At 44.0% G+C, this 26,313-nt stretch overlaps 1 protein-coding gene across 3 annotated transcripts in view; it reads right to left on the bottom strand.

Annotated features, from left to right (window-relative positions):
• The window catches only part of flr (fleer), a 331,879-nt gene that overhangs the window by 184,112 nt on the left and 121,454 nt on the right, over positions 1–26,313 (bottom strand). For all 3 annotated transcript variants that reach the window (XR_005463422.1, XM_038819902.1, XM_038819903.1), the window contains exons 12-13: positions 18,970–19,035; positions 11,910–11,986 (exon numbers count right to left, since the gene is read on the bottom strand). Coding sequence is in view for 2 of the 3 variants with exons in the window: in XM_038819902.1 (XP_038675830.1) it covers positions 11,910–11,986; positions 18,970–19,035 (143 nt within the window). In the remaining variant the exon portion in view is untranslated. The remainder of the gene's footprint in view (positions 1–11,909; positions 11,987–18,969; positions 19,036–26,313) is intronic.

Genomic DNA, 26,313 nt, shown 5'->3' with positions numbered 1-26,313 from the left:
GAGGAGGCCGGATGGAGGGGGGGAGGGAGGAGGGGGGCAGGGGGGGGGCAGGGGGGAAGGAGGATGGGAGCAAGAGAGGAAGGAAGGATGGGAGGGAGGGAGGATTGGAGGGACGGAGGGAGGGACGGAGGGAGGGACGGAGGGAGGGTGGGAGGGAGGGTGGGAGGGAGGGAGGAAGGATTGGTGGGAGGGAGGAAAGAAGGATGGGATTAAGGGAGCAAGGGAGGATGGGAAGAAGGGAGGAAGGGAGGATAGGAGGCTGGTAAGAAGGATGGGACGGAGGATGGGAGGGAGGGAGGGAGGAAGGCAAGATGGGAGTAAGGGAGGCTGGGAAGAAGGGAGGATGGAAGGATAGGAGGATGGGAGGAAGGGAAGAAGGATGGGAAGGAGGAAGGGAGGAAGGAACGAAGAAAGGCCTTTTACTGTTAGAGATAGTCTAATGAGTAGTATTTTATGCATGAGTAGCGATAGACTGTGTATGTAATAAATGTGTTTTGATTTGAACCTTACTAACTGGTGTATTGAGTTATTGATCAGCACTTGAACTTGAACCTCGTGGTGGTATCATAAAGATACCTGGCGACACTAGAGCAAGGTGATTAAACAGAGCAAATTAAGTAAAGCACAACGAGCAACATCCTCTTCCCATACAGGACACTTTCCTACTCTACTGGTCGCTGCAACCTCAAATTCCTGGGTGTTCATAAGGCGTTCCATTGCCTTCATTGCCATTTCTATCGCTGTCTCTGGGGTTTCTACCAAATTTGGAACAGGGGGGAATAAAGTGGTGATGTAAACACGGGTACGGCTTAGGCTATTTTCCGGCCTACAAAACTCCAGACAGTTTTATGCAACAAAATCTCTCTCAGGTTTACCTTAAATCTGTTAGTATGCATGCAAATAACACACTTCCGAATCTTGGAGGTTTGATCAGTGTTGGTCTTACGCTTGTGGTTTTTTCTTTTTCCAATTGGATTCTAATTCAAATTTGGGTTCTCTCGGAGTGATAAAGCCACTTCTAGGTTGAGTCCCATCTGGGTCGCCAGTAATGTTGCTCTGTTTACTCGTTATAAATATAGCAGTCAATATGGTCCCCTTTCTTAATCCTAATTATGTTTGCTCTAGAGTCACCAGGTATCTCTCAATACCGCCACAAGGTTCAAACCCGAATACTGATCAAAGAGCCAATACACCAGTTAGTTAGTTCAAAGTCAATACTATTTATTTACACACACAGTAACATCTACTCATGCACAACAGTACTACAAACTAAACTATCTCTAACGCTAACGCCTATACTTAACTTCGGGTGCCCACTTAGTCAGAGGAACAATAGCTATTGTTCGAATCTGAGGCTGTTGGGTTCGAAGAGATACTAGGAAAACAGCTAAGGTCGTCCGTCTGGTAGCAAGCGCTGACATTATTGAACTTGCTTCTGGTGATGCTGTGGATGGGTCTCTCTGCCTGAGAGCTAAATCCAAGAGAGCGAATCTCTCGTGGGGGGGTTTCTTCTTATACTCAGAGGGGCTTTGCGCTCTTTTAGGCGGGCCTTAAACTAGGTCCCAATTATTTGGGCAGCTTCTCAATCATTGTTATTGATCTTGTCCAATAAAGGGGTGGGTGCCCTGATGGCTGGGTGTGTCTTAGGTGGCTGTTGGCCTTGCTTTGTTTGTGTCTTTCTGGCGCCGGGATGTCTGCAACAGTATCAACTATCTGAGGGTTAGTCCTTTGTTTCTTCGAGATGGGCCATCAATATGCTAATCGACCCAAGGTTTCAATTCTGTCTGGGAGCTGATTCCCAAATATACATTCAAGCACTGTGCCTGCTTGCTGTCTAGCATTGTCCACATTTCCCTACATTCTTTGTGAGCGTCCATTTTGTGTTCTGGAAGTGGCCATCCCAGATGGCTACAGGGCACTATGGAAGCGGACCAAGCAGCAAGGGAAGCTGCCTCCTTTTGTGCCCCTCAGTGGCATCAGGAATCTAGTCACATTTGCAAATTGGGAGTAACTACCTTATTACATGATTTACGTGAAATGCAGAATGATTGTACAAAGGAAGAAAAATGGACATGTTTAGAATCAGGTATTCAACTGTATGATGATGAAATTTGGAGAGATGTTCAAACTTGTAAACCGTCGTACCACAATCACTATTGCCTTTTTTAGCTCAACAAATTCATTCATGGGGACACATATCACCTCAACAAATGATGGATCGATTCCATACAAGTGGTGTGGTAAAGGATTCAAAAAACATGCACAATTGGTAGCAAACCGTTGTGTAACCTGTCAAAAGACCAACTTGGGTCCTATAACATCAATGCCTCAATTAAGAGCTCCTGCTCCTGCAGGTCCATTCCAGGATATGCAGGTAGATTATATCACTCTTCCTAAATGCTAACAATACAATGACATCCTTGTAATAGTGGATAAATTCTCCAGATGGGTGGAGGCTGCTCCAGCTAGAAGAGGGACAGCTGCCCATATAACCAAAGTGCTATGCAAAGACTTTATCCCCAGATGGGGGGAACCAGCTAGCATTGACTCCGACAATGGATCATACTTTACAGGTGCTGTTTGTAAGGTAGTCTGTAAAGTACTAAACATTAACTGGAATTTACATTGTCTTTATCATCCACAATCATCAGGACAAGTGGAACGTTTGAAAGAAAGACTGTCTAAATACAGCCAGGAAGGCATGAATTGGGTGCAAGCTTTGCCAATAGTGTTATGCTGTATGAGAGCAAACAGAACAACAGGCCTGAGTCCTTTTGAAATCATCACAGACAGACCAATGTCTCTGCCAGGAACTATTGACTTGCAGAAAGCAGACTGTCATTTAACGAGTGATGCTTTTCTGTCTTACTGTCAAAATTTAACAATGCTGTTAGTTCTGCTTCTCAACAGGTGTTAGCTGCGTGGGGAGATCCTCCAGAAAGTGGGCACAACCTGGTGCCCGGTGAAGAAGTGTACGTCAAAAAGCTGCAAAAGGAAACCTTAGGATCGAAGTGGGAAGGTCCTTTCGTAATCCTTCTCACCACCCAATCCGCTGTGAAATTAAAAGGAAAGAAAAGTTGGATTCACGCATCCCACGTGAAGCACACGTCCAGTAAAATGGTTGCCGCAATTTTAATTTTCAATTATTTGATTGGCTTTGTGAATGCTGTACCGGACTGAATAAGAACACATTCCTTTACACATCTAAGATATATGCTAATATTTCCAATTGTTGGGTATGCATTGCAACCCCTACTAACCCTTTCTAACCGTTCCCTTTTAATGCTTCAGAAACAGCAGAATGGTACATCTATCAAAGCATCCCTCGCACTGTGGTGGTCCATTCTGGAGCATATTCATGTGGAAAAGGAAGGTACCAGATTCACATCCAAAAATCTATTAACTTATGGAAATCTGCAGGCGATCCACTAAACACCTTTTCAGGATGGCACCAACTTAAATATAACCCTAACCAAAAACCACAACAGCTTAACCTCCCAACTAATATTAAACAAAAAGGATCAATTTGCCTCCTCAGTAAGAACCCTAAAGGGATACAAATGGGTAATAGTGTTTGTACTAATTATGTTGATGTTAACACAGCTTATAAATGTACAAACAATCGCTTACAAAGAGTTATATGGTCCTCAAGGATAACAGGCATACCTAACCTCAAAAATAATAAAACATTCTCAGACCAATGGTTCTTGGAATATATTTACTTCTGCTTATAATAGAACTTATTTTATTTGTGATGATAAAGCATATCCCTGGCTCCCAAGATCCTGGTCAGGATCTTGCTATTTCGGATTCATTGCACCTGTTATTCGTCATGTGCCTAATCTATGTTTCAGAAGCGGCTACTCGAAGAAATAAACATTCCATTACCTTAAGAGATGCAATTTATGCTAGAATTATCCTTTCTATTAGAACAAAAAACAAAGAACAAAGAAAATTACAGCACAGGAACAGGCCCTTCGGCCCTCCCAGCCTGCGCCGATCCAGATCCTTTATCTATTTTCCAAGGTCTACTTCCCTCTGTTCCCCGCCCGTTCATATATCTGTCTAGATGCATCTTAAATGATGCTATCGTGCCCGCCTCTACCACCTCCGCTGGCAAAGCGTTCCAGGCACCCACCACCCTCTGCGTAAAAAACTTTCCATGCACATCTCCCTTAAACTTTCCCCCTCTCACCTTGAAATCGTGACCCCCTTGTAATTGACACCCCCAATCTTGGAAAAAGCTTGTTGCTATCCACCCTGTCCATACCTCTCATAATTTTGTAGACCTCAATCAGGTCCCCCCTCAACCTTTGTCTTTCCAACGAAAACAATCCTAATCTACTCAACCTTTCTTCAGAGCTTGCACCCTCCATACCAGGCAACATCCTGGTGAATCTCCTCTGCACCCTCTCTAAAGCATCCACATCCTTTTGGTAATGTGGCGACCAGAACTGCACGCAGTATTCCAAATGTGGCTTAACCAAAGTCCGATACAACTGTAACATGACCTGCCGACTCTTGTACTCAATACCCTGTCCGATGAAGGCAAGCACGCTGTATGCCTTCTTGACCACTCTATCGACCTGCGTTGCCACCTTCAGGGTACAATGGACCTGAACTCCCAGATCTCTCTGTACATCAATTTTCCCCAGGACTCTTCCATGACCATATAGTCCGCTCATGAATTAGATCTTCCAAAATGCATCACCTTGCATTTGCCTGGATTGAACTCCATCTGCCATTTCTCTGCCCAACTCTCCAATCTATCTATATTTTGCTGTATCTCCAATCTATCTATATTTTATTGGGAAATAAGGATGGAGAATTAATTGAATAAAATAGCAACAATGATACAAAACGTAGCTGATTTCACCGCCACTGCCCTAGATAAAATTTCTAATGAAATGCAAGCAATTCGAACCGTGGCATAACAAAATTGAATGGCACTTGACTGTGCTAGCCAAAAAAGGTGGCACCTGCGCCCTGATTGGTGCGGAGTGTTGCACTTTCATTCCAGATAACTCAAAAGAAGTTAAAGATCTGCCATCACATATCCAAAAAGAAATCAAGAAACTTGATCCACCCCAAGTTTTCACTCGCTGGGATAAAATTTGTGGGTGGGTGGGACACACTGGAATGTCCACAATAAGAATAATCCTATTCTCCTGTGTAGCTGTATTCATCATTTACATAACATACAAATCTGCTAAGTGCGTCAAAGAACTATTTGCTAAACGCAGGGGACCAACTGTCAGAATGATTCAAACTAACCCAACTGCACCCCCATTGGATGAATTTGAAATAAATATTATTGTTGAAATGTTACTGATCAATCAATTATTTGACTGTATTATTAATATATATTAATAGTGAATCAGTAGTATCAAATTTGATTAATTTATTAATTGTGGCAATGCTTATCCACTCTATTGTTTAAAACTGCAATGATAATATGAATGAGTTACTCTTTGCACTTTTACCTATCCCATCGCATTAATTATGTCTTTTATCTTGTTCTGATATATCTCACTTAATCTTTCGATTTATCAAAAACGGGGACTGTAGAAGTCAACTATTTCCTAATACACCTGATAGGTAAAAGATAGCTATTTAGGATAAATATTAAGCCCCAGTTTTACCCATTTTTAATTAAGGATTTCAACACTCTCATAACCTCAGGTCATCTCAAAACATACAGCTGACAAAACAGCATAACACGGCATAATTCACTTCACTACACAAAAGAACCTGATACATGCAAAAGCAGGAGAGACTAAAATAAACACTTTAACTGAACTAATGAAAACATTTTTCAAGACAGTGTCCAAATACAGGGCAGGCTCCATAGCAAACAGCATAGCAACGACACAGTAACATAAAGGCTCTATTGTTCGAACAGCAAAGTCATCAAAAGACCAGTTCAAACTGGTCTTGCAAACAGCACAATATCGCATTCCTTAACGATGTAGACACAAAACAATTAAAACTAATGTTGCATATGAAAGATGGACGGCTTGCCGTCAAATCATATGTGTTTGAGTCTAACCCAAACCAATTAGGATTATATTAGGGTTTAATTAGATGGCTAAAGACAGATATGATACAATATAACTGTGAAGATTCGGTCGGCAATTTTTAGATGGAGCTGGATAATTAGCTCTCTTTCATGAATCATCTATACTTTGATCTGAACTATTCACTGTCTCCCTGTCTTCATATTTCATTTTCAGACTTTGACTTCTAAAGTTATTGCGAGCTGTTTGCCAAAGCAAGAAGATAATTTCTGTGATTCTTTGAAGGTTTCAATTGTCTACGAATTGCCTGATAAATGACTTTCGATTGTAATCAACAGAAGACAAATAAAACAATTCTTATTTGCACCCGAGAAGTTTTAACTTAAATTTCTACTGAGTTATGGTAATCACAAAGTGCTGCTGAAAGCGAATGGTAGATCTATCAGAGAGGGAATTCTTCTCAATATTGTCCACTTCACCGATCTATCCCATAAAGCCCGAGAAAAATTGGGAAAAAAAGGTCCGAACGTCTGTTCCAGGCGGGAGCTATCGAATGTGCAACCTTCTCCTCCATGGCCGCCAACGGAAGTCGCCCCTCAATCTTGTAGACCTCTATCAGGTCGCCCCTCAACTTCCATCTTTCTAATGAAAACCGTCCAAATCTACTAAGAACAGAAGAACTAGGAGCAGGAGTAGGCCATCTGTCCCCTCGAGCCTGCTCCGCCATTCAATGAGATCATGGCTGATCTTTTGTGGACTCAGCTCCACTTTCCGGCCCGAACACCATAACCCTTAATCCCTTCATTCTTCAAAAAACTATCTATCTTTATCTTAAAAACATTTAATGAAGGAGCCTCAACTGCTTCACTGGGTAAGGAATTCCATAGATTCACAATCCTTTGGGTGAAGAAGTTCCTCCTAAACTCAGTCCTAAATCTACTTCCCCTTATTTTGAGGCTATGCCCCCTAGTTCTGCTTTCACCCGCCAGTGGAAACAACCTGCCCGCATCTATCTTATATATTCCCTTCATAATTTTATATGTTTCTATAAGATCCCCCCACATCCTTCTAAATTCCAATGAGTACAGTCCCAGTCTACTCAAGCTCTCCTCGTAATCCAACCCCTTCAGATCTGGGATTAACCTAGTGAATCTCCTCTGCACACCCTCCAGCGCTAGAACATCCTTTCTCAGGTAAAGAGACCAAAACTGTACACAATACTCCAGGTTTCGCCTCACTAACACATTATACAATTGCAGCATAACCTCCCTAGTCTTAAACTCCATCCCTCTAGCAATGAAGGACAAAATTCCATTTGCCGCCTTAATCACCTGTTGCACCTGTAAACTAACTTTTTGAGACTCATGCACTAGCACACCCAGGTCTCTCTGCACAGCACCATGTTTTAATATTTTATCATTTAAAAAATAATCCCTTTTGCTGTTGTTCCTACAAAAATGGATAACCTCACATTTGTCAACATTGTATTCCATCTGCCAGACCCTAGCCCATTCACTTAACCTATCCAAATCTCTCTGCAGACTTCCGGTATCCTCTGCACTCTTTGCTTCACCACTCATCTTCGTGTCGTCTGCAACATTGAACTTGGTCCCCAACTCCAAATCCCCAATGTCAATTGTGAACAATTGTGGGCCCAACACGGATCCCTGAGGGACACCACACGCTACTGATTGCCAACCAGAGAAACACCCATTAATCCCAACTCTTTGCTTTCTATTAATTAACCAATCCTCTATCCATGCTGCTACTTTACCCTTAATGCCATGCATCTTTATCTTATGCAGCAATCTTTTTTGTGGCGCCTTGTCAAAAGCTTTCTGGAAATCCAGATATACCACATCCATTGGCTCCCCATTATCTACCACACTGGTAATGCCCTCAGAAAATTCCACTAAATTATTTAGGCACGGCCTGCCCTTTATGAACCCGTGCTGCGTCTGCCCAATGGGACAATTTCCACCCAGATGCCTCGCTATTTCTTCCTTGATGATAGATTCCAGCATCTTCCCGACTACCAAAGTTAAACTCACTGGCCTATAATTACCCGCTTTCTGCCTACCTCCTTTTTTAAACAGTGGTGTCACGTTTGCTAATTTCCAATCTGCCAGGACCACCCCAGAGTCCAGTGAATTTTGGTAAATTATCACTAGTGCATTTGCAATTTCCCTAGCCATCTCTTTTAGCACTCTGGGATGCATTCCATCAGGGCCAGGAGACTTACCTACCTTTCGCCCCATTAGCTTGCTCATTCAAGAATGATTAGCAGGGCCCTCGTCTCTGAGAGTAACTGGTGTGTCTAAAAGCCCCAGAATCAGCAAAACTGGTTTCAGCACCTGCCGCACCATTTCCTGTAGACTTCTCCAATTTGAAAGAACTAACATATATACAATTGTAGCAAAAGCCAGAGGAAATAAATTAGCAACTGAACTGCAGATAGCTAATGATCCTTTTAAATCGTGCTGGGAGACAATCCTTTGCTGTTTAATGCATTTTCAGCTGTGCGAGGTTAAGAGGAGGTGTCAACTGGAGCACTGATGTCCAATATATGGCACATCCAGTGTCAGATCAAACGTTACATTCTGATCTGCCAGCTCAGTACACATCTGGAGCGAATTAGCTGCATGCGTTCTTACCCCCAAGCTAGGGAGGCATCCTGTACGATTGTCAGAATTGTGCGAGTCACATTGGATGTCATTTTGGTCCCCTAAAAGCATCTTTAGTTTCAAAACATCAGCATTATCGAGTGCAATTTCAGATTCTTTCAGGATGCATTCAATAGTGTGTCACTTCACAGGAACATAATTTTTAGAATGGGTCCAAAGTCAGAGAAAGAAACAACTCACTGGAGCAGGAGGCTCCACTTTAGCTCAGTGGGCTAGACAGCTGGTTTCTGATGCAGAACAAGGCCAGCAGTGCGGGTTCAATTCCCATACCAGCTGAGAATTCTGAATTATCCCTCTGTGTACCTGAACAGGCGCCGGAATATGGTGACTAGCTGCTTTTCACAGTAACTTCATTGCAGCCTGCTTGTGACAATAAAAAGATTATCCTCAATGATGCAGGAGCCCATCAGTGCAAAAGACACAGCTGAGGTATTCATAACAATCTTCAGCCAGAAGTGTCGAGTGGATGATCCATCTCCCTCTCCTGAAGAGGTCCTCAGCATCACAGATGTCAATCTTCAGCCAATATGATTCACTCCACATGATATCAAGAAACGGCTGAAAGCACTGGACACTGCAATGGCTACGGGCCCTGACAATATCCTGGCTACTGAAGAATCGGTGTCATAGAATTTACAGTGCAGAAGGAGGCCATTCGGCCCATCAGGTCTGCACCGGCCCTTGGAAAGATCTACCCACTTAAGCCCACACTTCCATCTTATCTCCGCAAGCCAGTAACCCCACCTAAACTTGTTGGACGCCAAGGGCAATTTAGCATGGCCAATCCATCTAACCTGCACATCTTTGGACAGTGGGAGGAAACCAGAGCACCCGGAGGAAACCCACACAGACATGGGGAGAACGTGCAGATAATGACCCAAGCCGTACTCGAACCTGGGACCCTGAAGCTGTGGAGCAACAGTGATAACCACTGTGCTACTCTGCCACCAGAACTGGCAGCGCCCTTAGCCAAGCTGTTCCAGTACAGCTGCAACACTCACATCTACCCACCAACGTGGAAAATTGTCCAGGTGTGTCCTGTACACAAGAAACAGGACAAATCCTACCCAGTCAATGACCGCCCGAACAGTCTACTCTCCATCATCAGCAAAGCGATGGAAGGAGTCATCAACAGTGGTATCAAGCGGCACTTACTCAGCAATAACCTGCTCACAGATGCTCAGTTTGGGTTCCGCCAGAGTCACTCAGCTCCTGACCTCATTATAGCCTTGGTTCAAAAATGGACAAAAAAGCTGAATGCCAGGGGTGAGGTGAGAGTGACTGCCTTTGACATCAAGGCAGCATTTGACCGAGAATGGCATCATGGAGCCCTAGTTAAACTGGATTCAATGGGATCAGGGGGAAAACCCTCCACTGGTTGGAGTCATACCTGGCACAAAGGAAGCTGGTTGTGGTAGTTGGAGGTCAATCATCTCAGCTACAGGACATCACTGCAGGAGTTCCTCAGAGTAGCACCCTGGGCCCAACCATCTTCAGCTGGTCATTAATGACCACCCTTCCATCATAAGGTCAGAAGTGGGGATGTTTACAGATGACTGCACAATGTTCAGCACCATTTGTGACTCTTCAGATAATGAAGTAGTCCATGTCCAATGCAGCAAGACCTGGACAATATCCAGGCTTGGGCTGACAAGTGACAAGTTATTTTCATGCCACACAAGTGGCGGGCAATAACCATCTCCTACAAGAGAGAATTTAACCACCGCCCCTTGATATTCAATGGCATTACCATTGCTGAATTCTTCACTATCAACATCGTGGGGGTTGCCATTGAGCAGAAACTGAATTGGACTAGCCATATTAATACTGTGGCTACCAGGGCAGGTCAAAGGCTAGGAATCCTATGGCGAGTAACTCACTGCCTGACCCCCCCCCAAAAGCATGCCCACCATCCACAAGGCATAAGTCAGGAGTATAATGGAATACTCTCCACTTGCCTGGATGAGTGCAGCTCCAACAACACAAGAAGCTCAACACCATTCAGGACAAAGCAGCCTACTTGATTGCTCCCTCTTCCACAAACATTCAAACCCTCCACCACCGACAAATAGTGGTAGCCATGTGTACCATCCACTAGATGCAATGCAGGAACTCAAAGTTTCTTAGACAGCATCTTCCATACCCATGACCACTACCATCTAGAAGGACAAGAGCAGCAGATACCTGGGAACCTCACCACCTGGAGGTTCCCCTCCAAGTCACTCACCACCCTGACTTGGAAATACATCGCCATTCCTTCACTGTTCCTGGGGCAACATCCTGGAACTCCCTCCCTTATAGCACAGTGGGTGTACCTACACCTCAAGGACTGCAGCGGATCAAGAAGGCAACTAACCACCACCTCCTGAAGGGCAACAAATGCTGGCCTAATCAGTGATACCCACATCCCGTAAATGAATTTTTTTAAAATGGGCCTGAATTGTTTGGATTGTGGCGCTAAACTCCACCACCCGCAGAGTTTATGGTGACTATATCCTGCCAACTCCGACAGGGCCTACTGCTATTTAACGTTCACATGATTGTTCACTGGTAGCAGGTGGGAGTTTGATTTGCACTTGGAAGGAAGTCCTGCCTTGGAGAGCTGTCGGCCAATCGGAGATGCCCAGTCTGGAAAGATACAGCACCCTGAGTCAGAAGGGGACTTTTTGAGGAGGATGCAGGCAAGGTAGTGCCCAAAATCAAGGTTGTAAAATTTTTCTATTTTTACCCTGAGTTATTTGCTGTCTGTCAGCCTGAAAATTGAGGTTGCACAGAAAAAGCAGGAATAAGAGTGGGCTTCCTGTCTGAAGCCCTGCCCATCCCACTGCAAAATCATGTCCGGGTCGGGCGGGATCCTCGAGGGAATCCTATCCATGCAAGCTTGCACTCACCTCTGGCCTCAAAACCGGCTGGGGAGGGTGGGGGGAAAAGTAAATTTCAGGTGATGCTATATTAGAAGGGTTGACCAAAAGCTTGAGTGAAGAGGCAGATTTTAAGGAAGCTCCCAAAAGAGAGCTGAGGAGGACAGGCAAAGAAGAAATTCCAGAACATGGATCTTTGGCTACAATGGTAGGTTGAAGGAGACAAGGAGTACGTAGAAATTGTCTGCTATTAAAGTCTTTTCTTGCAGAATATCTACCCCTACAATCCAACAAGATACTTCCTTCTAACAGCTGTTATAACAAGGATATTGTAGAATACAACTCACTTCTCAAGTGCTTCATCATACTCATTTACTGCCTTTTTCACAGCATCATCGTCTCGATTATGTCTTGCTTCCTGTACCTAAATGGAATACAAGCTTTGCCATGTTATTTAACACTTATTAGGTTTCTTTTAACATTAAAGACAGGACATATCATTCTCACCTGTAGTGCGACATCAAAATGAAATTTCAACAATATCAGATTTTACAGAGCTATCAATGGAAACCTTTCTCAGAACAATAATATAATGTCCAATATTTAAATTGGGACTAAGGTAGGTTAGACCAAATAAAATAAAGCATTTGAGAAAATATTGTCTTTGATAAAATCATACAAACACTCCACAAACATTTAGGGATCAAATTTAATCTCCAAAAACAAATGGGTTTGATATTTTTTTAAAAATCTACATTTATTGTTCAAACCCACCCATTTCTAGTTTCAATAGAGGCAGGCTGCAGACATGGAACTAATTTGCTCCAGAGATAGGTTGTCAATTTAAATATTATAAGAGGTTGTGTGCCTGATATTTAACCAGCATGTTAAACTTTTTTTAAAATTTAGAGTACTCAATTAACTTTTTCCAATTAATGGGCAATTTAGAACAAAGAACAAAGAGAAATTACAGCACAGGAACAGGCCCTTCGGCCCTCCAAGCCTGTGCCGATCCAGATCCTTTATCTAAACCTGTCGCCTATTTTCTAAGGATCTGCATCGCTCGGTACCCTGCCCATTCATGTATCTGTCCAGATACATCTTAAATGACGCTATCGTGACCACCTTCGCCGGCAATGTGTTCCAGGCACCCACCACCCTCTGCGTAAAGAACCTTCCACGCATATCTCCCGTTAACTTTTCCCCTCTCACCTTGAACTCTTGACCCTTAGTAATCGAGTCCTCCACTCTTGGAAAAAGCTTCTTGCTATCCACCCTGTCTATACTTCTCATGATTTTGTAGACCTCAATGAGGTACCCCCTCAGCCTCCTTCTTTCTAATGAAAATAATCCTAATCTACTCAACCTCTCTTCATAGCTCACACCCTCCATACCAGGCAACATCCTGGTGAACCTCCTCTACACCCTCTCCAAAGCATCCACATCCTTTTGGTAATGTGGCGACCAGAACTCTACGCAGTACTCCAAATGTGGCCGAACCAAAGTCTTATACAACAGTAACATGACCTGCCAACTTTTGTACCCAATACTTCTTCCGATGAAGGAAAGTATGCAGTATGCCTTCTTGACCACTATCGACCTGCGCAGCCACCTTCAGGGTACAATGGACCTGAACACCCAGATCTCTCTGTACATCAATTTTCCTCAGGGCTTTTTCCATTTACCGTATAGTTCGCTCTTGAATTGGATCTTCCAAAATGCATCACCTCGCATTTGCCTGGATTGAACTCCATCTGCCATTTCTCCGCCCAACTCTCCAATCTTTCTATATTCTGCTGTATTCTCTTTATCTGCTACTCCACCAATCTTAGTGTCATCTGCAAACTTGCTAATCAGACCACCTATACCTTCCTCCAGATCATTTATGAATATCACAAACAACAGTAGTCCCAGCACGGATTCCTGTGGAACACCACTGGTCACAGTTCTCCATTTTGAGAAACTCCCTTCCACTACTACTCTATCTCCTGTTGCCCAGCCAGTTCTTTATCCATCGAGCTAGTACACCCTGAACCCCATGAGACTTCATTTTCTCCATCAGCCTACCATGGGGAACCTTATGAAATGCCTTACTGAAGTCCATGTATATCACATCTACAGCCCTTCCCTCATCAATCAACTTTGTCACTTCCTCAAAGAATTCTATTAAGTTGGGAAGACATGACCTTCCCTTCCCAAATGGGAATAGGTCCTATCCCTCAGTATCTTCTCCAGCAGCTTCCCTACCACTGACGTCAGGCTCACCGGTCTATAATTACCTGGATTATCCCTGCTACCCTTCTTAAACAAGGGGATAACATTAGCAATTCTCCAGTCCTCCGGTATCTCACCCGTGTTCAAGGATGCTGCAAAAATATCTGTTAGGGCCCCAGCTATTTCCTCTCTCACTTCCCTCAGTAACATAGAACATAGAACAGTACAGCACAGAACAGGCCCTTCGGCCCTCGATGTTGTGCCGAGCAATGATCACCCTACTCAAACCCACGTATCCACCCTATACCCGTAACCCAACAATCCCCCCATTAACCTTACACTACGGGCAATTTAGCATGGCCAATCCACCTAACCCGCACATCTTTGGACTGTGGGAGGAAACCGGAGCACCCGGAGGAAACCCACGCACACACGGGGAGGACGTGCAGACTCCACACAGACAGTGACCCAGCCGGGAATCGAACCTGGGACCCTGGAGCTGTGAAGCATTTATGCTAACCACCATGCTACCGTGCTGCTTTTCAGCCAATTGAGTCTGCCCCGTAACCCAATAACCCCTCCCAACCTTTTTTGGACACTAAGGGCAATTTATCATGGCCAATTTATCATGGCCAATCCACCTAACTTGCACGTCTTTGGACTGTAGGAGGAAACCGGAGCACCCGGAGGAAACCCACGCAGACACGGGGAGAAGGTGCAGACTCCGCACAGACAGTGACCCAAGGCAGAATCGAACCTGGGACCCTGGAGCTGTGAAGCAATTGTGCTATCCACAATGCTACCGTGCTGCCCTTTTCTCTGATGTTTCTTTCCTTGTCCTCATTCGTACCAATTATAGCCCTTGTAGATTATAAACCACAAACCTTGTTGTGGTTTATAATTGACAAAAGTTGTAAAGACTTACCGACCTTGCCCACTATCAATCAGCTCTCTCCCCTGCCTTCCCATAATAACTTCCCATAATAACCCATCCTCCCTCCCTCCCTCCCATCCTTCCTCCCATCCTTCCTCCCATCCTCCCTTCCTTCCTTCCTCCCATCCTCCCTCCCTTCCTCCCATCCTTCCATCTTTCCTTCCTCCCTCCCTCCCTCTCTCCATCCTCCCTCCCTCCCTCTCTCCATCCTCCCTCCCTCCCTCTCTCCATCCTCCCTCCCTCCCTCCCATCCTCCCTCCCTCCCTCCCTTCCTTCCATCCTTCCATCTTTCCTTCCTCCCTCCCTAAGGAGAGCACGGTAGCATGGTGGTTAGCATAAATGCTTCACAGCTCCAGGGTCCCAGGTTCGATTCCCGGCTGGGTCACTGTCTGTGCGGAGTCTGCACATCCTCCCCCTGTGTGCGTGGGTTTCCTCCGGGTGCTCCGGTTTCCTCCCACAGTCCAAAGATGTGCGGGTTAGGTGGATTGGCTATGCTAAATTGCCCGTAGTGTCCTAAAAAGTTAGGTTAAGGGGGGTTGTTTGGGTTACGGGTATAGGGTGGATACGTGGGTTTGAGTAGGGTGATCATTGCTCGGCACAACATTGAGGGCCGAAGGGCCTGTTCTGTGCTGTACTGTTCTAAGAGAAACTCCGCTATTCAAAAAGGGAGGTGGAGAGAAAACAGGGAACTATAGACCACTGAGCCTAATGTCGGGAGTAGGGACGTGGCTAGAGTCTGTTGTCAAGGATTTCCTAGCACAGTATTTGGAAAGCAGTGGTATAATCAAAGTCAGCATGGATTAACAAAAGGGAAATCATGTTTATCAAATCTACTGGAATTATTTAAAGATGTAACTAGTCGAGTTGATCAAGGAGAACAGGTAGATGTACTGTGGTTTATTCAAACTTTCAGGAGGCTTTCGACAAGGTCTCATATAGCAGATTAGCGTATAAAGTTAAAGCACATGGATTAGGGTTAGTGTCTTGAGATGGATAGAAAGCTAGTTAGCAAAAGGAAGCAAAATGTTGGAATAAAAGACTCCCACATGTCAAATGTGGATTTACCTTCAAACAGCTTCTCCCAATCCACATTCCCCAGCTCCTGCCGAATTTTGGTATAGTTGGCCTTCCCCCAATTTATCACTCTTCCTTTAGGACCACTCTCGTCTTTGTCCATGAGTATTCTAAAACTTAGGGAATTGTGATCACTATTCCCAAAGTAATCCCCTACTGAAACTTCAACCACCTGGCCGGGCTCATTCCCCAACACCAGGTCCAGAATGGACCCTTCCCGAGTTGGACTATTTACATACTGCTCTAGAAAACCCTCCTGGATGTCCTTACAAATTCTGCTCCATCTAGACCTCTAACACTAAGTGTATCCCAGTCAATGTTGGGAAAATTAAAATCTCCTATCACCACTACATCTCCTACATCTCCTACATCTTTCCATAATCTGTTTACATATTTGTACCTCTATCTCACGCTCGCTGTTGGGAGGTCTGTAGTACAGCCCCAACATTGTTACAGCACCCTTCCTATTTCTGAGCTCTGACCATATCGCCTCACTGCTCAAGTCCTCCATAGTGCCCTCCATCAGCACAGCTGTGATATCCTCTCTGACCAGTAATGCAACTCCTCCACCCCTTTTACCTCCCTCTCTATCCCGCCTGAAGAATCGATATCCTGGGATATTTAGTTGCCAATCATGCCCTTCCCTCAACCAAGTCTCAGAAATAGCAATATCATACATCCAGGTACTAATCCAAACCCTAAGTTCATCTGCCTTACCGACTACACTTCTTGCATGAAAACAAATGCACCTCAGACCACCAGACCCTTTGCGTTCATCACCTGCTCCCTGCCTACTCTTCCCCTTAATCACGCTGATTTCATGATCTAGTTCCTTACAGGCTTTAGTTACTACCTCCTTACTGTCCACTAACCTCCGCATTTGGTTCCCATCCCCTGCCACATTAGTTTAAACCCTCCCCAACAGCGTTAGCAAAAGCTCTTTAATGAAGTCTCGCCCCTGTCTCTCCGCGCTATTTAATGAAGTCTCGCCCCTGTCTCTCCCTTTAATGAAGTCCCAGCCCAGTCTCTCCGCTCTTTAATGAAGTCTCGCCCCTGTCTCTCCACGCTATTTAATGAAGTCTCGCCCATTTCACCGCGCTCTTTAATTAAGTCTCGCCCCGTTTCTCCCCTCTTTAATGAAGCCTCGTCCCTGTCTCTCCGCGCCCTCTAATGAAGTCTCGCCCCCGTCTCTCCACGCCCTCTAATGAACAAAGAAAATTACAGCACAGTAATTGGCCCTTCGGCCCTTCCAGCCTGCACCGATCCAGATCCTTTATCTAAACCAGTCGCCTATTTTCCAAGGATCTACTCCACCCGTTCATATATCTGTCTAGACCCTGTCTCTCCGCTCTTTAATGAAGTCTCGCCCCTGTCGAGACTTTAGCGTGTTCAATCCATCTACCCCGCACATCTTTGGGCTGTGGGGGCGAAACCCACGCAAATATGGGGAGAATGTGCAAACTCTACACGGACAGTGATCCAGAGCCGGGATAAAACCTTGGACCTCGGCGCCGTGAGACAGCAGAGCTAACCCACTGCGCCACCGTGCTGACCTTACCAGCATTTTAAACTTAACCCTTGCCAGTAGTTTTCTGGGCCTCAGGAAACCTGGCAGCTAAAGTGAGGCAGAGATTGCTGAATTCAGGTCTTTTCACAACTGCTGAATTCTACTTAACGGTTTTAACCAGCAGCCATGAGCAGTCATTGCCAGTGATCCTTGCAATTCCTCCCACCCCTTTCCTGCCAAGTGTTACAATCTTCCCTCTTGCCTCAATTCCCAACACCGCCCCCCCCAGCTCCAGACTCTGGTGCTTGCTGAACCCGGCCTCTCATCTTTTTCTCTGACCTTTAAATTTTTCCAGCTCAGAATCTCAGTCTTTCCTTGTCCTTGGCTTCCAATGAACCCTACTCCACCTTCTGACCTCAATACTGAATTCCTCGAAATACCCTCAAATAGGCTGTTACAACCAATACCATCGCTGGAATTTTCTGTCCACTTTACACTTCAATAATATAATAATATTATCAGAGCTACAAAAATTTGGAACACCAAGAAAATATTGTGTTAATTCATTCACAGGGTTATGGGTGTCGCTGGCTCGGCCAGTATTTATTGCCCATCTCTAGTTGCCCTTCAGAAGGTGCTGGTGAGCTGCCTTCTTGCACAGCTGCAGTCAATGTTGTGCAGGTACACCCACAGGGCTGTTAGAGAGGTAGGTCCAGAGTTTTGACCCAGTGATATATTCCCAAGTCAGGCTGGTGAGTGGCTTCGAGGGGAAAGTCCAGGTGGTGGTGCCCTTGTCCTTCTAGATGATGGTGGTCGTGGATTTGGAAGGTGAGCCTTCGTGAGTTCCTGCAGTGCATCCCATAGATGGCACACACATTGTGTTCTGGTGGAGTGAGTGAATATTTGTGGAAGAGGTGGCAATCTAGTGAACTGCTTTGTCTTGGATATATGTTTAAATTTAAACTGGGGAAAATCACTTTGATAAAAGGCAGTGTTTTCAGTAAACTTCCAATTAAGCAGGTTATAAACAATTGAACAATGAAAAAGAGCCAACAGTTATTACAGATGTTGTCATTCCAAATCTTGGGTTTTGCCCAGAAAGCAATCTGGGATAAGGGCAGCATGGTAGCATGGTGGTTCGCATAAATGCTTCACAGCTCCAGGGTCCCAGGTTCGGTCACTGTCTGTGTGGAGTCTGCACGTCCTCCCCGTGTGTGCGTGGGTTTTCTCCGGGTGCTCCGGTTTCCTCCCACAGTCCAAAGATGTGCGGGTTAGGTGGATTGGCCATGCTAAATTGCCCGTAGTGTCCTAAAAAGTAAGGTTGGGGGTGGGGGGCGGGGGTGTTGGGTTACGGGTGTAGGGTGGATACGTTGGTTTGAGTAGGGTGATCATTGCTCGGCACAACATCGAGGGCTGAAGGGCCTGTTCTGTGCTGTACTATTCTATGTTCTATAACTGGATAACAATTGGGAGAAGCAATTACAGATTTATCAGAGATGTGGCAGTTGTTTGATAAATTAAGAGCCAGAAGTGATCTGGTAGATTAAAATACAGTCCCAACATTTGCACAACTAAGTGATGAGCTAAACAGAAGTGAGAAGTAACAATGAATGAGACCGGCACTAAATGTCATCTGATATTAAATTGTGGTCAGTTGTTTCTGAAATGAATTCATTACCTGCTTGGTCAATTTCCGCAACTGCTCAGTGAGTTTACCTGCCATTTCATCAAACTTTCTGAATGCCTAGAAGATGGAGAAAATCAATGATCAATGGAATTGTTTATAAATGTCATTAGTGTCCATAATGCTAAAAATGTAATTATCCACAATTCTTTGTGTGGAAACCTCTCAGCAGAAGACTACCGAGGACAACATCCTTTAATAGATTATTTCATATCTCATGAGTGTTACACATTCATGATTCTCACAGCACTTTACAGAAAAAAAGTTAAGTACACAACTTACAGAAAAAAATGTATTGTCTTACATAGGCATTTAAATAGTAAAAAGTAAAAGGGCCAATTGTTTAGTGAGGCTATGACACTGTGGTATTGTCACAGAACTAGTAATCCAGAGACCCAGGATAATGTTCTGGGGAACCTGGTTTGGAATCCCACCTTGGTGGATGGTGAAATTCGAATTCAATAAAAAATGATCACCACAAAACCATTCTCAATTGTCATGAAAATCCATCTGGTTCACTAATGTCCTTTAGGAGGGAAATCTGCCATCCTCACCTGGTTTGGCCTAAATGTGACTCCAGGTTGGGCAGCACGGTAGCATGGTGGTTAGCATAAATGCTTCACAGCTCCAGGGTCCCAGGTTCGGTTCCCCGCTGGGTCACTGTCTGTGCGGAGTCTGCACGTCCTCCCCGTGTGTGCGTGGGTTTCCTCCGGGTGCTCCGGTTTCCTCCCACAGTCCAAAGATGTGTGGGTTAGGTGGATTGGCCATGCTAAATTGCCCGTAGTGTCCCAAAAAGTAAGGTTACGGGTATAGGGTGGATACGTGGGTTTGAGTAGGGTGATCATTGCTCGGCACAACATCGAGGGCCGAAGGGCCTGTTCTGTGCTGTACTGTTCTATGTAGATCCACAGCAATGTGTTTGACTCTTAACTGCTCTGAGAAATGGCCTAGGAAGCCACTCATTTCAAGGGTAATTTAAGATGGGCAATAAATGCTGGCCCAGCCAGCGACATCCAGATCCCATGACTGAATTTTTAAAAAACAGAGAGCAAAAGGAGGATTTACGCATTGTTACACAAGGGAGATATTAGGAAATTTGGTCCTGGAGATCTCAGTGCAGCAGGCAATTTAGGGATTAAACACATTTTTTTAGCATGGAGTCAGAGGGTTATGTCCACACATGGCCAAGTTACATTGTCCCAGTCAGACTTAAATTCATCACTGGGAATACACAGGGTACCCCAGATCCATTGTTCTTCAGGACAGTCCCGAATGACCAGCTATTAGCCCGTTACAGAGTCTGATGGCCTCTTTGTCCGTCAATGGGAGGTTAGTTGCATATCAATAGCATGGTTCTGTTATTTTGTATGAATGGAACGGGGCCATCACACAGCAAAGATAACCATGATAGATAGGGGCAGCAGGGTAGCATGGTGGTTAGCATAAATGCTTCACAGCTCCAGGGTCCCAGGTTCGATTCCTGGCTGGGTCACTGTCTGTGTGGAGTCTGCACGTCCTCCCCCTGTGTGCGTGGGTTTCCTCCGGGTGCTCCGGTTTCCTCCTACAGTCCAAAGATGTGCGGGTTAGGTGGATTGGCCATGCTAAATTGCCCGTAGTGTCCTAATAAAAGTAAGGTTAAGGGGGGGGGGTTGTTGGGTTATGGGTATAGGGTGGATACGTGGGTTTGAGTAGGGTGATCATGGCTCGGCACAACATTGAGGGCCAAAGGGCCTGTTCTGTGCTGTACTGTTCTATGTTCTATGTAGATTGAAGTCCAATACCCCAGAGAACCTTTGCTTGAGGGGCTGAGCGGAGCTTAGAGCGAGACAGAGAAAGAAGGAATCTGTTTTAAACAGGTGGTGGCAGGCGGATTTAGAAATCGTCTGAGAGAGGACATGAAAGTTGCCACTCGGAGGTTTTGGAAAAGGGTTCAGAACAAATGTCCCTAACAGATGAAAGATTACTTCTTAAATGCAAGTATTGCCTCGCTGTGTAAGTGGAACAAGAGCTGCATGTTTATTTAAAGTGGCGTTTAATGCAAACTAGTATATGATTAAGAAATTACATGTAATCTGATATTTTAGGGTAACATTTTAAAAGTTTAAATAGTTAACATTTCTTTTGTTTTAATAAAGTTTGCTTATGAAATAACCAAGCCCCATTTCTTCACAAATACTCCAGGAACAAATCGATCTTGTTGCACTGCATTAAAAAACCTTTCAAAAGTTCTGGTTCCGGTTAAGTCTCTCAGCCACTGTTGAGTGCTGACCAGGCATCCGTAACAACATGAGGCAAGAGAACACAACTGAACTATTAAATATATAAGAAAAAGCTACCCATGGTACAAAGATGAGCTCATTCGACACTGGATGGGTTTATGATTGAAACGTGGATGTTGTCTGTATTTAAAGTTGATTAGGTATTGGGACCAGGTGTGATGCATCCAAGTGTCATGGGAATGTCCCTTTAAGAAATGTTTTCTCTTCTCAAATAGCTGCAGTGATGTCTGTGTGGGTGGAGCTGGGCTGTGGCTCTGGTTTTTACTTTCGGTTTACACTGTTGAAAGCTGGATTCAGACAAAGAAGGTTTCTTTGGTCTCTCTCTATGTTAAAATCTGTAAAGAATTCAAACCTACTGTTTTGTTAAAATGGTTTTCCTGGTTTTATTGGATGTTGTTATCAAGTTGAAACAGCAGAAAGGGAAGTTATTAAGAGTTATATGAGAGAGAGAGAACTGTAGCTGTGTGGGGAATTTATGTTTGTAGTTGATAAAAAATTGCTTACTGTGTGTGTTTATAAAATGTTAACTGAATTTGTAGAATAAACTTTGTTTTGTTCAAAAGTGCTTAAGGCCTCTGTTGAATACAACTGCAAAGTAGGCCCTTGTGCTCCTCATAACCAAAAGGAATAAACAGTTGTAGGTCAGGTGAACTCCATGGTATACTTTGGAGTTTTCTACACCCAGGCCCATTGCAAATTGGGGGCTCGTGGGGTAAAATTCTATCTTTCATGATTGGATTGGCTTAGTGAAATTAAAGACAGTGAAGGGTGAGCATATTTGTGTTTGCTTTTCAGGTGTGGTATTCCAGTTTAAGTAGGGAGTGTGTTGTGGACAATGATTCGTTCAGAGGCTCAGACATTTTTGGGGGTGGAGAAAGTCACGTGCAGTACCTTACAAACAGAGACTAAAAAAAGGCTTTTGGATTTGGCAAAAACATTGCAGTTAACATTGCCTGATAAAATTTAAAGAGGTAATTGCAGTGGTAGCTGAGCATTTAAAATTACCTGAGATCCAGTCAGACTCATTGGAAATGGCAAGAATTAAATTACAGATCAAGCATCTTGAACATGGAAAAGAATTAAAGCAGCTTGAATACGAAATGAGGGAAAAAGAATGAATAGCACTAACAGAACAAAAAGAGAGAGAGGAAGGTACAGATCATGGGAAAGAAAAAGAGAGAAAGATATAGAGAGGAAAAAGAAAGAGAGAGAGAGAAAGGGAATAATAGAGATTTTGAACTTCGGAAAATTTGGTAGAACATAAGAACATAAGAACTAGGAGCAGGAGTAGGCCATCTGGCCCCTCGAGCCTGCTCCGCCATTCAATTAGATCATGGCTGATCTTTTGTGGACTCAGCTCCACTTTCCGGCCCGAACACCATAACCCTTAATCCCTTCATTCTTCAAAAAAACTATCTATCTTGACCTTAAAAACATGTAATGAAGGAGCCTCAACTGCTTCACTGGGCAAGGAATTCCATAGATTCACAACCCTTTGGGTGAAGAAGTTCCTCCTAAACTCAGTCCTAAATCTACTTCCCCTTATTTTGAGGCTATGTCCCCTAGTTCTGCTGTCACCCACCAGTGGAAACAACCTGCCCGCATCTATCCTATCTATTCCCTTCATAATTTTAAATGTTTCTATAAGATCCCCCCTCATCCTTCTAAATTCCAACGAGTACAGTCCCAGTCTACTCAACCTCTCCTCATAATCCAACCCCTTCAGCTCTGGGAGTAACCTAGTGAATCTCCTCTGCACACCCTCCAGCGCCAGTACGTCCTTTCTCAAGTAAGGAGACCAAAACTGAACACAATACTCCAGGTGTGGCCGCACTAACACCTTATACAATTGCAACATAATCTCCCTAGTCTTCAACTCCATCCCTCTAGCAATGAAGGACAAAATTCCATTTGCCTTCTTAATCACCTGTTGCACTTGTAAACCAACCTTCTGTGACTCATGCACTAGCACACCCAAGTCTCTCTGAACAGCGGCATGCTTTAATATTTTATCGTTTAAATAATAATCCCGTTTGCTGTTATTCCTACCAAAATGGATAACCTCACATTTGTCAACATTGTATTCCATCTGCCAGACCCTAGCCCATTCACTTAACCTATCCAAATCCCTCTGCAGACTTCCAGTATCCTCTGCACTTTTCGCTTTACCACTCATCTTAGTGTCATCTGCAAACTTGGACACATTGCCCTTGGTCCCCAACTCCAAATCATCTATGTAAATTGTGAACAATTGTGGGCCCAACACGGATCCCTGAGGGACACCACTAGCTACTGATTGCCAGCCAGAGAAACACCCATTTATCCCAACTCTTTGCTTTCTATTAATTAACCAATCCTCTATCCATGCTACTACTTTACCCTTAATGCCATGCATCTTTATCTTATGCAGCAACCTTTTGTGTGGCACCTTGTCAAAGGCTTTCTGGAAATCCAGATATACCACATCCATCGGCTCCCCGTTATCTACTGCACTGGTAATGTCCTCAAAAAATTCCACTAAATTAGTTAGGCATGACCTGCCTTTTACGAACCCATGCTGCGTCTGCCCAATGGGACAATTTCTATCCAGATGCCTCGCAATTTCTTCCTTGATGATAGATTCCAGCATCTTCCCTATTACCGAAGTTAAGCTCACTGGCCTATAATTTCCTGCTTTCTGCCTACCTCCTTTTTTAAACAGTGGCGTCACGTTTGTTAATTTCCAATCCACCGGGACCACCCCAGAGTCTAGTGAATTTCGGTAAATTATCACTAGTGCATCTGCAATTTCCCTAGCCATCTCTTTTAGCACTCTGGGATGCATTCCATCAGGGCCAGGAGACTTGTCTACCTTTAGCACCATTAGCTTGCCCATCACTCCCTCAGTGATAACAATCCTCTCAAGGTCCTCACCTGTCATAGCCTCATTTCTATCAGTCGCTGGCATGTTATTTGTGTCTTCCACTGAAGACCGACCCAAAAAACCTGTTCAGTTCCTCAGCCATTTCCTCATTTCCCATTATTAAAACTCCCTTCTCATCCTCTAAAGGACCAATATTTACCTTAGCCACTCTTTTTTGTCTTATATATTTGTTAAAACTTTTACTGTCTGTTTTTATATTCTGAGCAAGTTTACTCTCATACTCTATCTTACTCTTCTTTCTAGCTTTTTTAGTAGCTTTCTGTTGCCCCCTAAAGATTTCCCAGTCCTCTAATCTCCCAGCAATCTTTGCCACTTTATATGCTTTTTCCTTCAATTTGATACTCTCCCTTATTTCCTTAGATATCCACGGTCGATTTTCCCTCTTTCTTCCGTCCTTCCTTTTTGTTGGTATAAACCTTTGCTGAGCACTGTGAAAAATCGCTTGGAAGGTTCTCCACTGTTCCTCAACTGTTCCACCATAAAGTCTTTGCTCCCAGTCTACCTTAGCTAGTTCTTCTCTCATCCCCTTGTAATCTCCTTTGTTTAAACACAAAACCACTAGTATTTGATTTTACTTTCTCACCCTCCATCTGTATTTTAAATTCCACCATATTGTGATCGCTCCTTCCGAGAGGATCCCTAACTATGAGATCATGAATCAATCCTGTCTCATTACACAGGACAAGATCTAGGACCGCTTGTTCCCTCGTAGGTTCCATTACATACTGTTCTAGGAAACTATCGCGGATACATTCTATAAACTCCTCCTCAAGGTTGCCTTGACCAACCTGGTTAAACCAATCGACATGTAGATTAAAATCCCCCATGATAACTGCTGTACCATTTCTACATGCATCAGTTATTTCTTTGTTTATTGCCTGCCCCACCATCTCGTTACTATTTGGTGGCCGATAGACTACTCCTATCAGTGACTTTTCCGCCTTACTATTCCTGATTTCCACCCAAATGGATTCAACCTTATCCTCCATAGCACCGTGTCATCCCTTACTATTACCCGGATGTCATCCTTAAATAACAGAGCAACACCACCTCCCTTACCATAGGTAGGTAGAGCTAGTGAACTGTTTGCATCACTATCAGAGGAGGTATCTGGGACATACGAGGAGGTGAAAAAATTCATCTTAGGTGGTTCATATGAACTAGTGCCTGAAGCCTACAGACAAATATTTAGAAATTTAAGGAAAGAAATTGGTCAAACATACATTTGTTTGAAAGGATCAAACAAAGTAATTTTGATAGATGGATAAGGGCTTTGAAAATAAACCAAACATATGAAGCTCTTACAGAAATTATACTTTTGGAGGAGTTTAAAAATAAAATTCCTGATGATGTAGCGAGAACTCATGTGGCAGGGCAGAGGGTTAAAACTGTGAGATTAGCAGCAGAAATATGAGGTGATTATGAATTAGTTCATAAATTAGTTCAGGGGCTGGTTTAGCTCACACGGCTAAATTGCTGGCTTTTAAAGCAGACCAAGCAGGCCAGCAGCACGGTTCGATTCCCGTACCAGCCTCCCCGGACAGGCGCCGGAATGTGGCGACTAGGGGCTTTTCACTGTAACTTCATTGAAGCCTACTCGTGACAATAAGCGATTTTCATTTTCATTTTCAAATGAAAGTTTGGTTTCCGACATCAGTTTCAGCCTGTTTCAGTTATGTTCTGACACAAATTTCTTGTATAGCACATATGAACTCTATCCTATTAACATGAACTAGTAGACAATCTGTAGAACAGCAATTAGTTCTTGTTGGCCATACCCCTCTATCACACATTCTTCTCTCCATCATAAACAGGTCAATTCCTCTTTCCATTATTTTTGCAAGTTAAAAAGGTTAATATCTGACCTAAGATAATGAAGAAGCATTTGGAAAGTACAAATTAAGCATTCAGGTATTCTTTTTTTAAAAATCAGGACATGTGGACGTTACTGGCAAGGCCAGCATTTGACGCTCACCTCTAATTGCCCTCAAGTGATTTGCAAAGCCATTTCAAAGGGCATTTAAGAGTCAGCCACATTGCTGTGGATCTGAGTCACATGTAGGCCAGGCCAGGTAAGGACGGCAGATTTCCTTCCCGAAAGGACATCGGTGAACTGGATTGGTTTTTACAGTAATA

This window comes from Scyliorhinus canicula, chromosome 15 (genome assembly GCF_902713615.1).
Source record: "Scyliorhinus canicula chromosome 15, sScyCan1.1, whole genome shotgun sequence".
Classification (NCBI taxonomy): Eukaryota; Metazoa; Chordata; class Chondrichthyes; order Carcharhiniformes; family Scyliorhinidae; genus Scyliorhinus; species Scyliorhinus canicula.
Note: the sequence above shows the minus strand (reverse complement) of the source record. Positions and strands in the feature narration are given on the sequence as shown.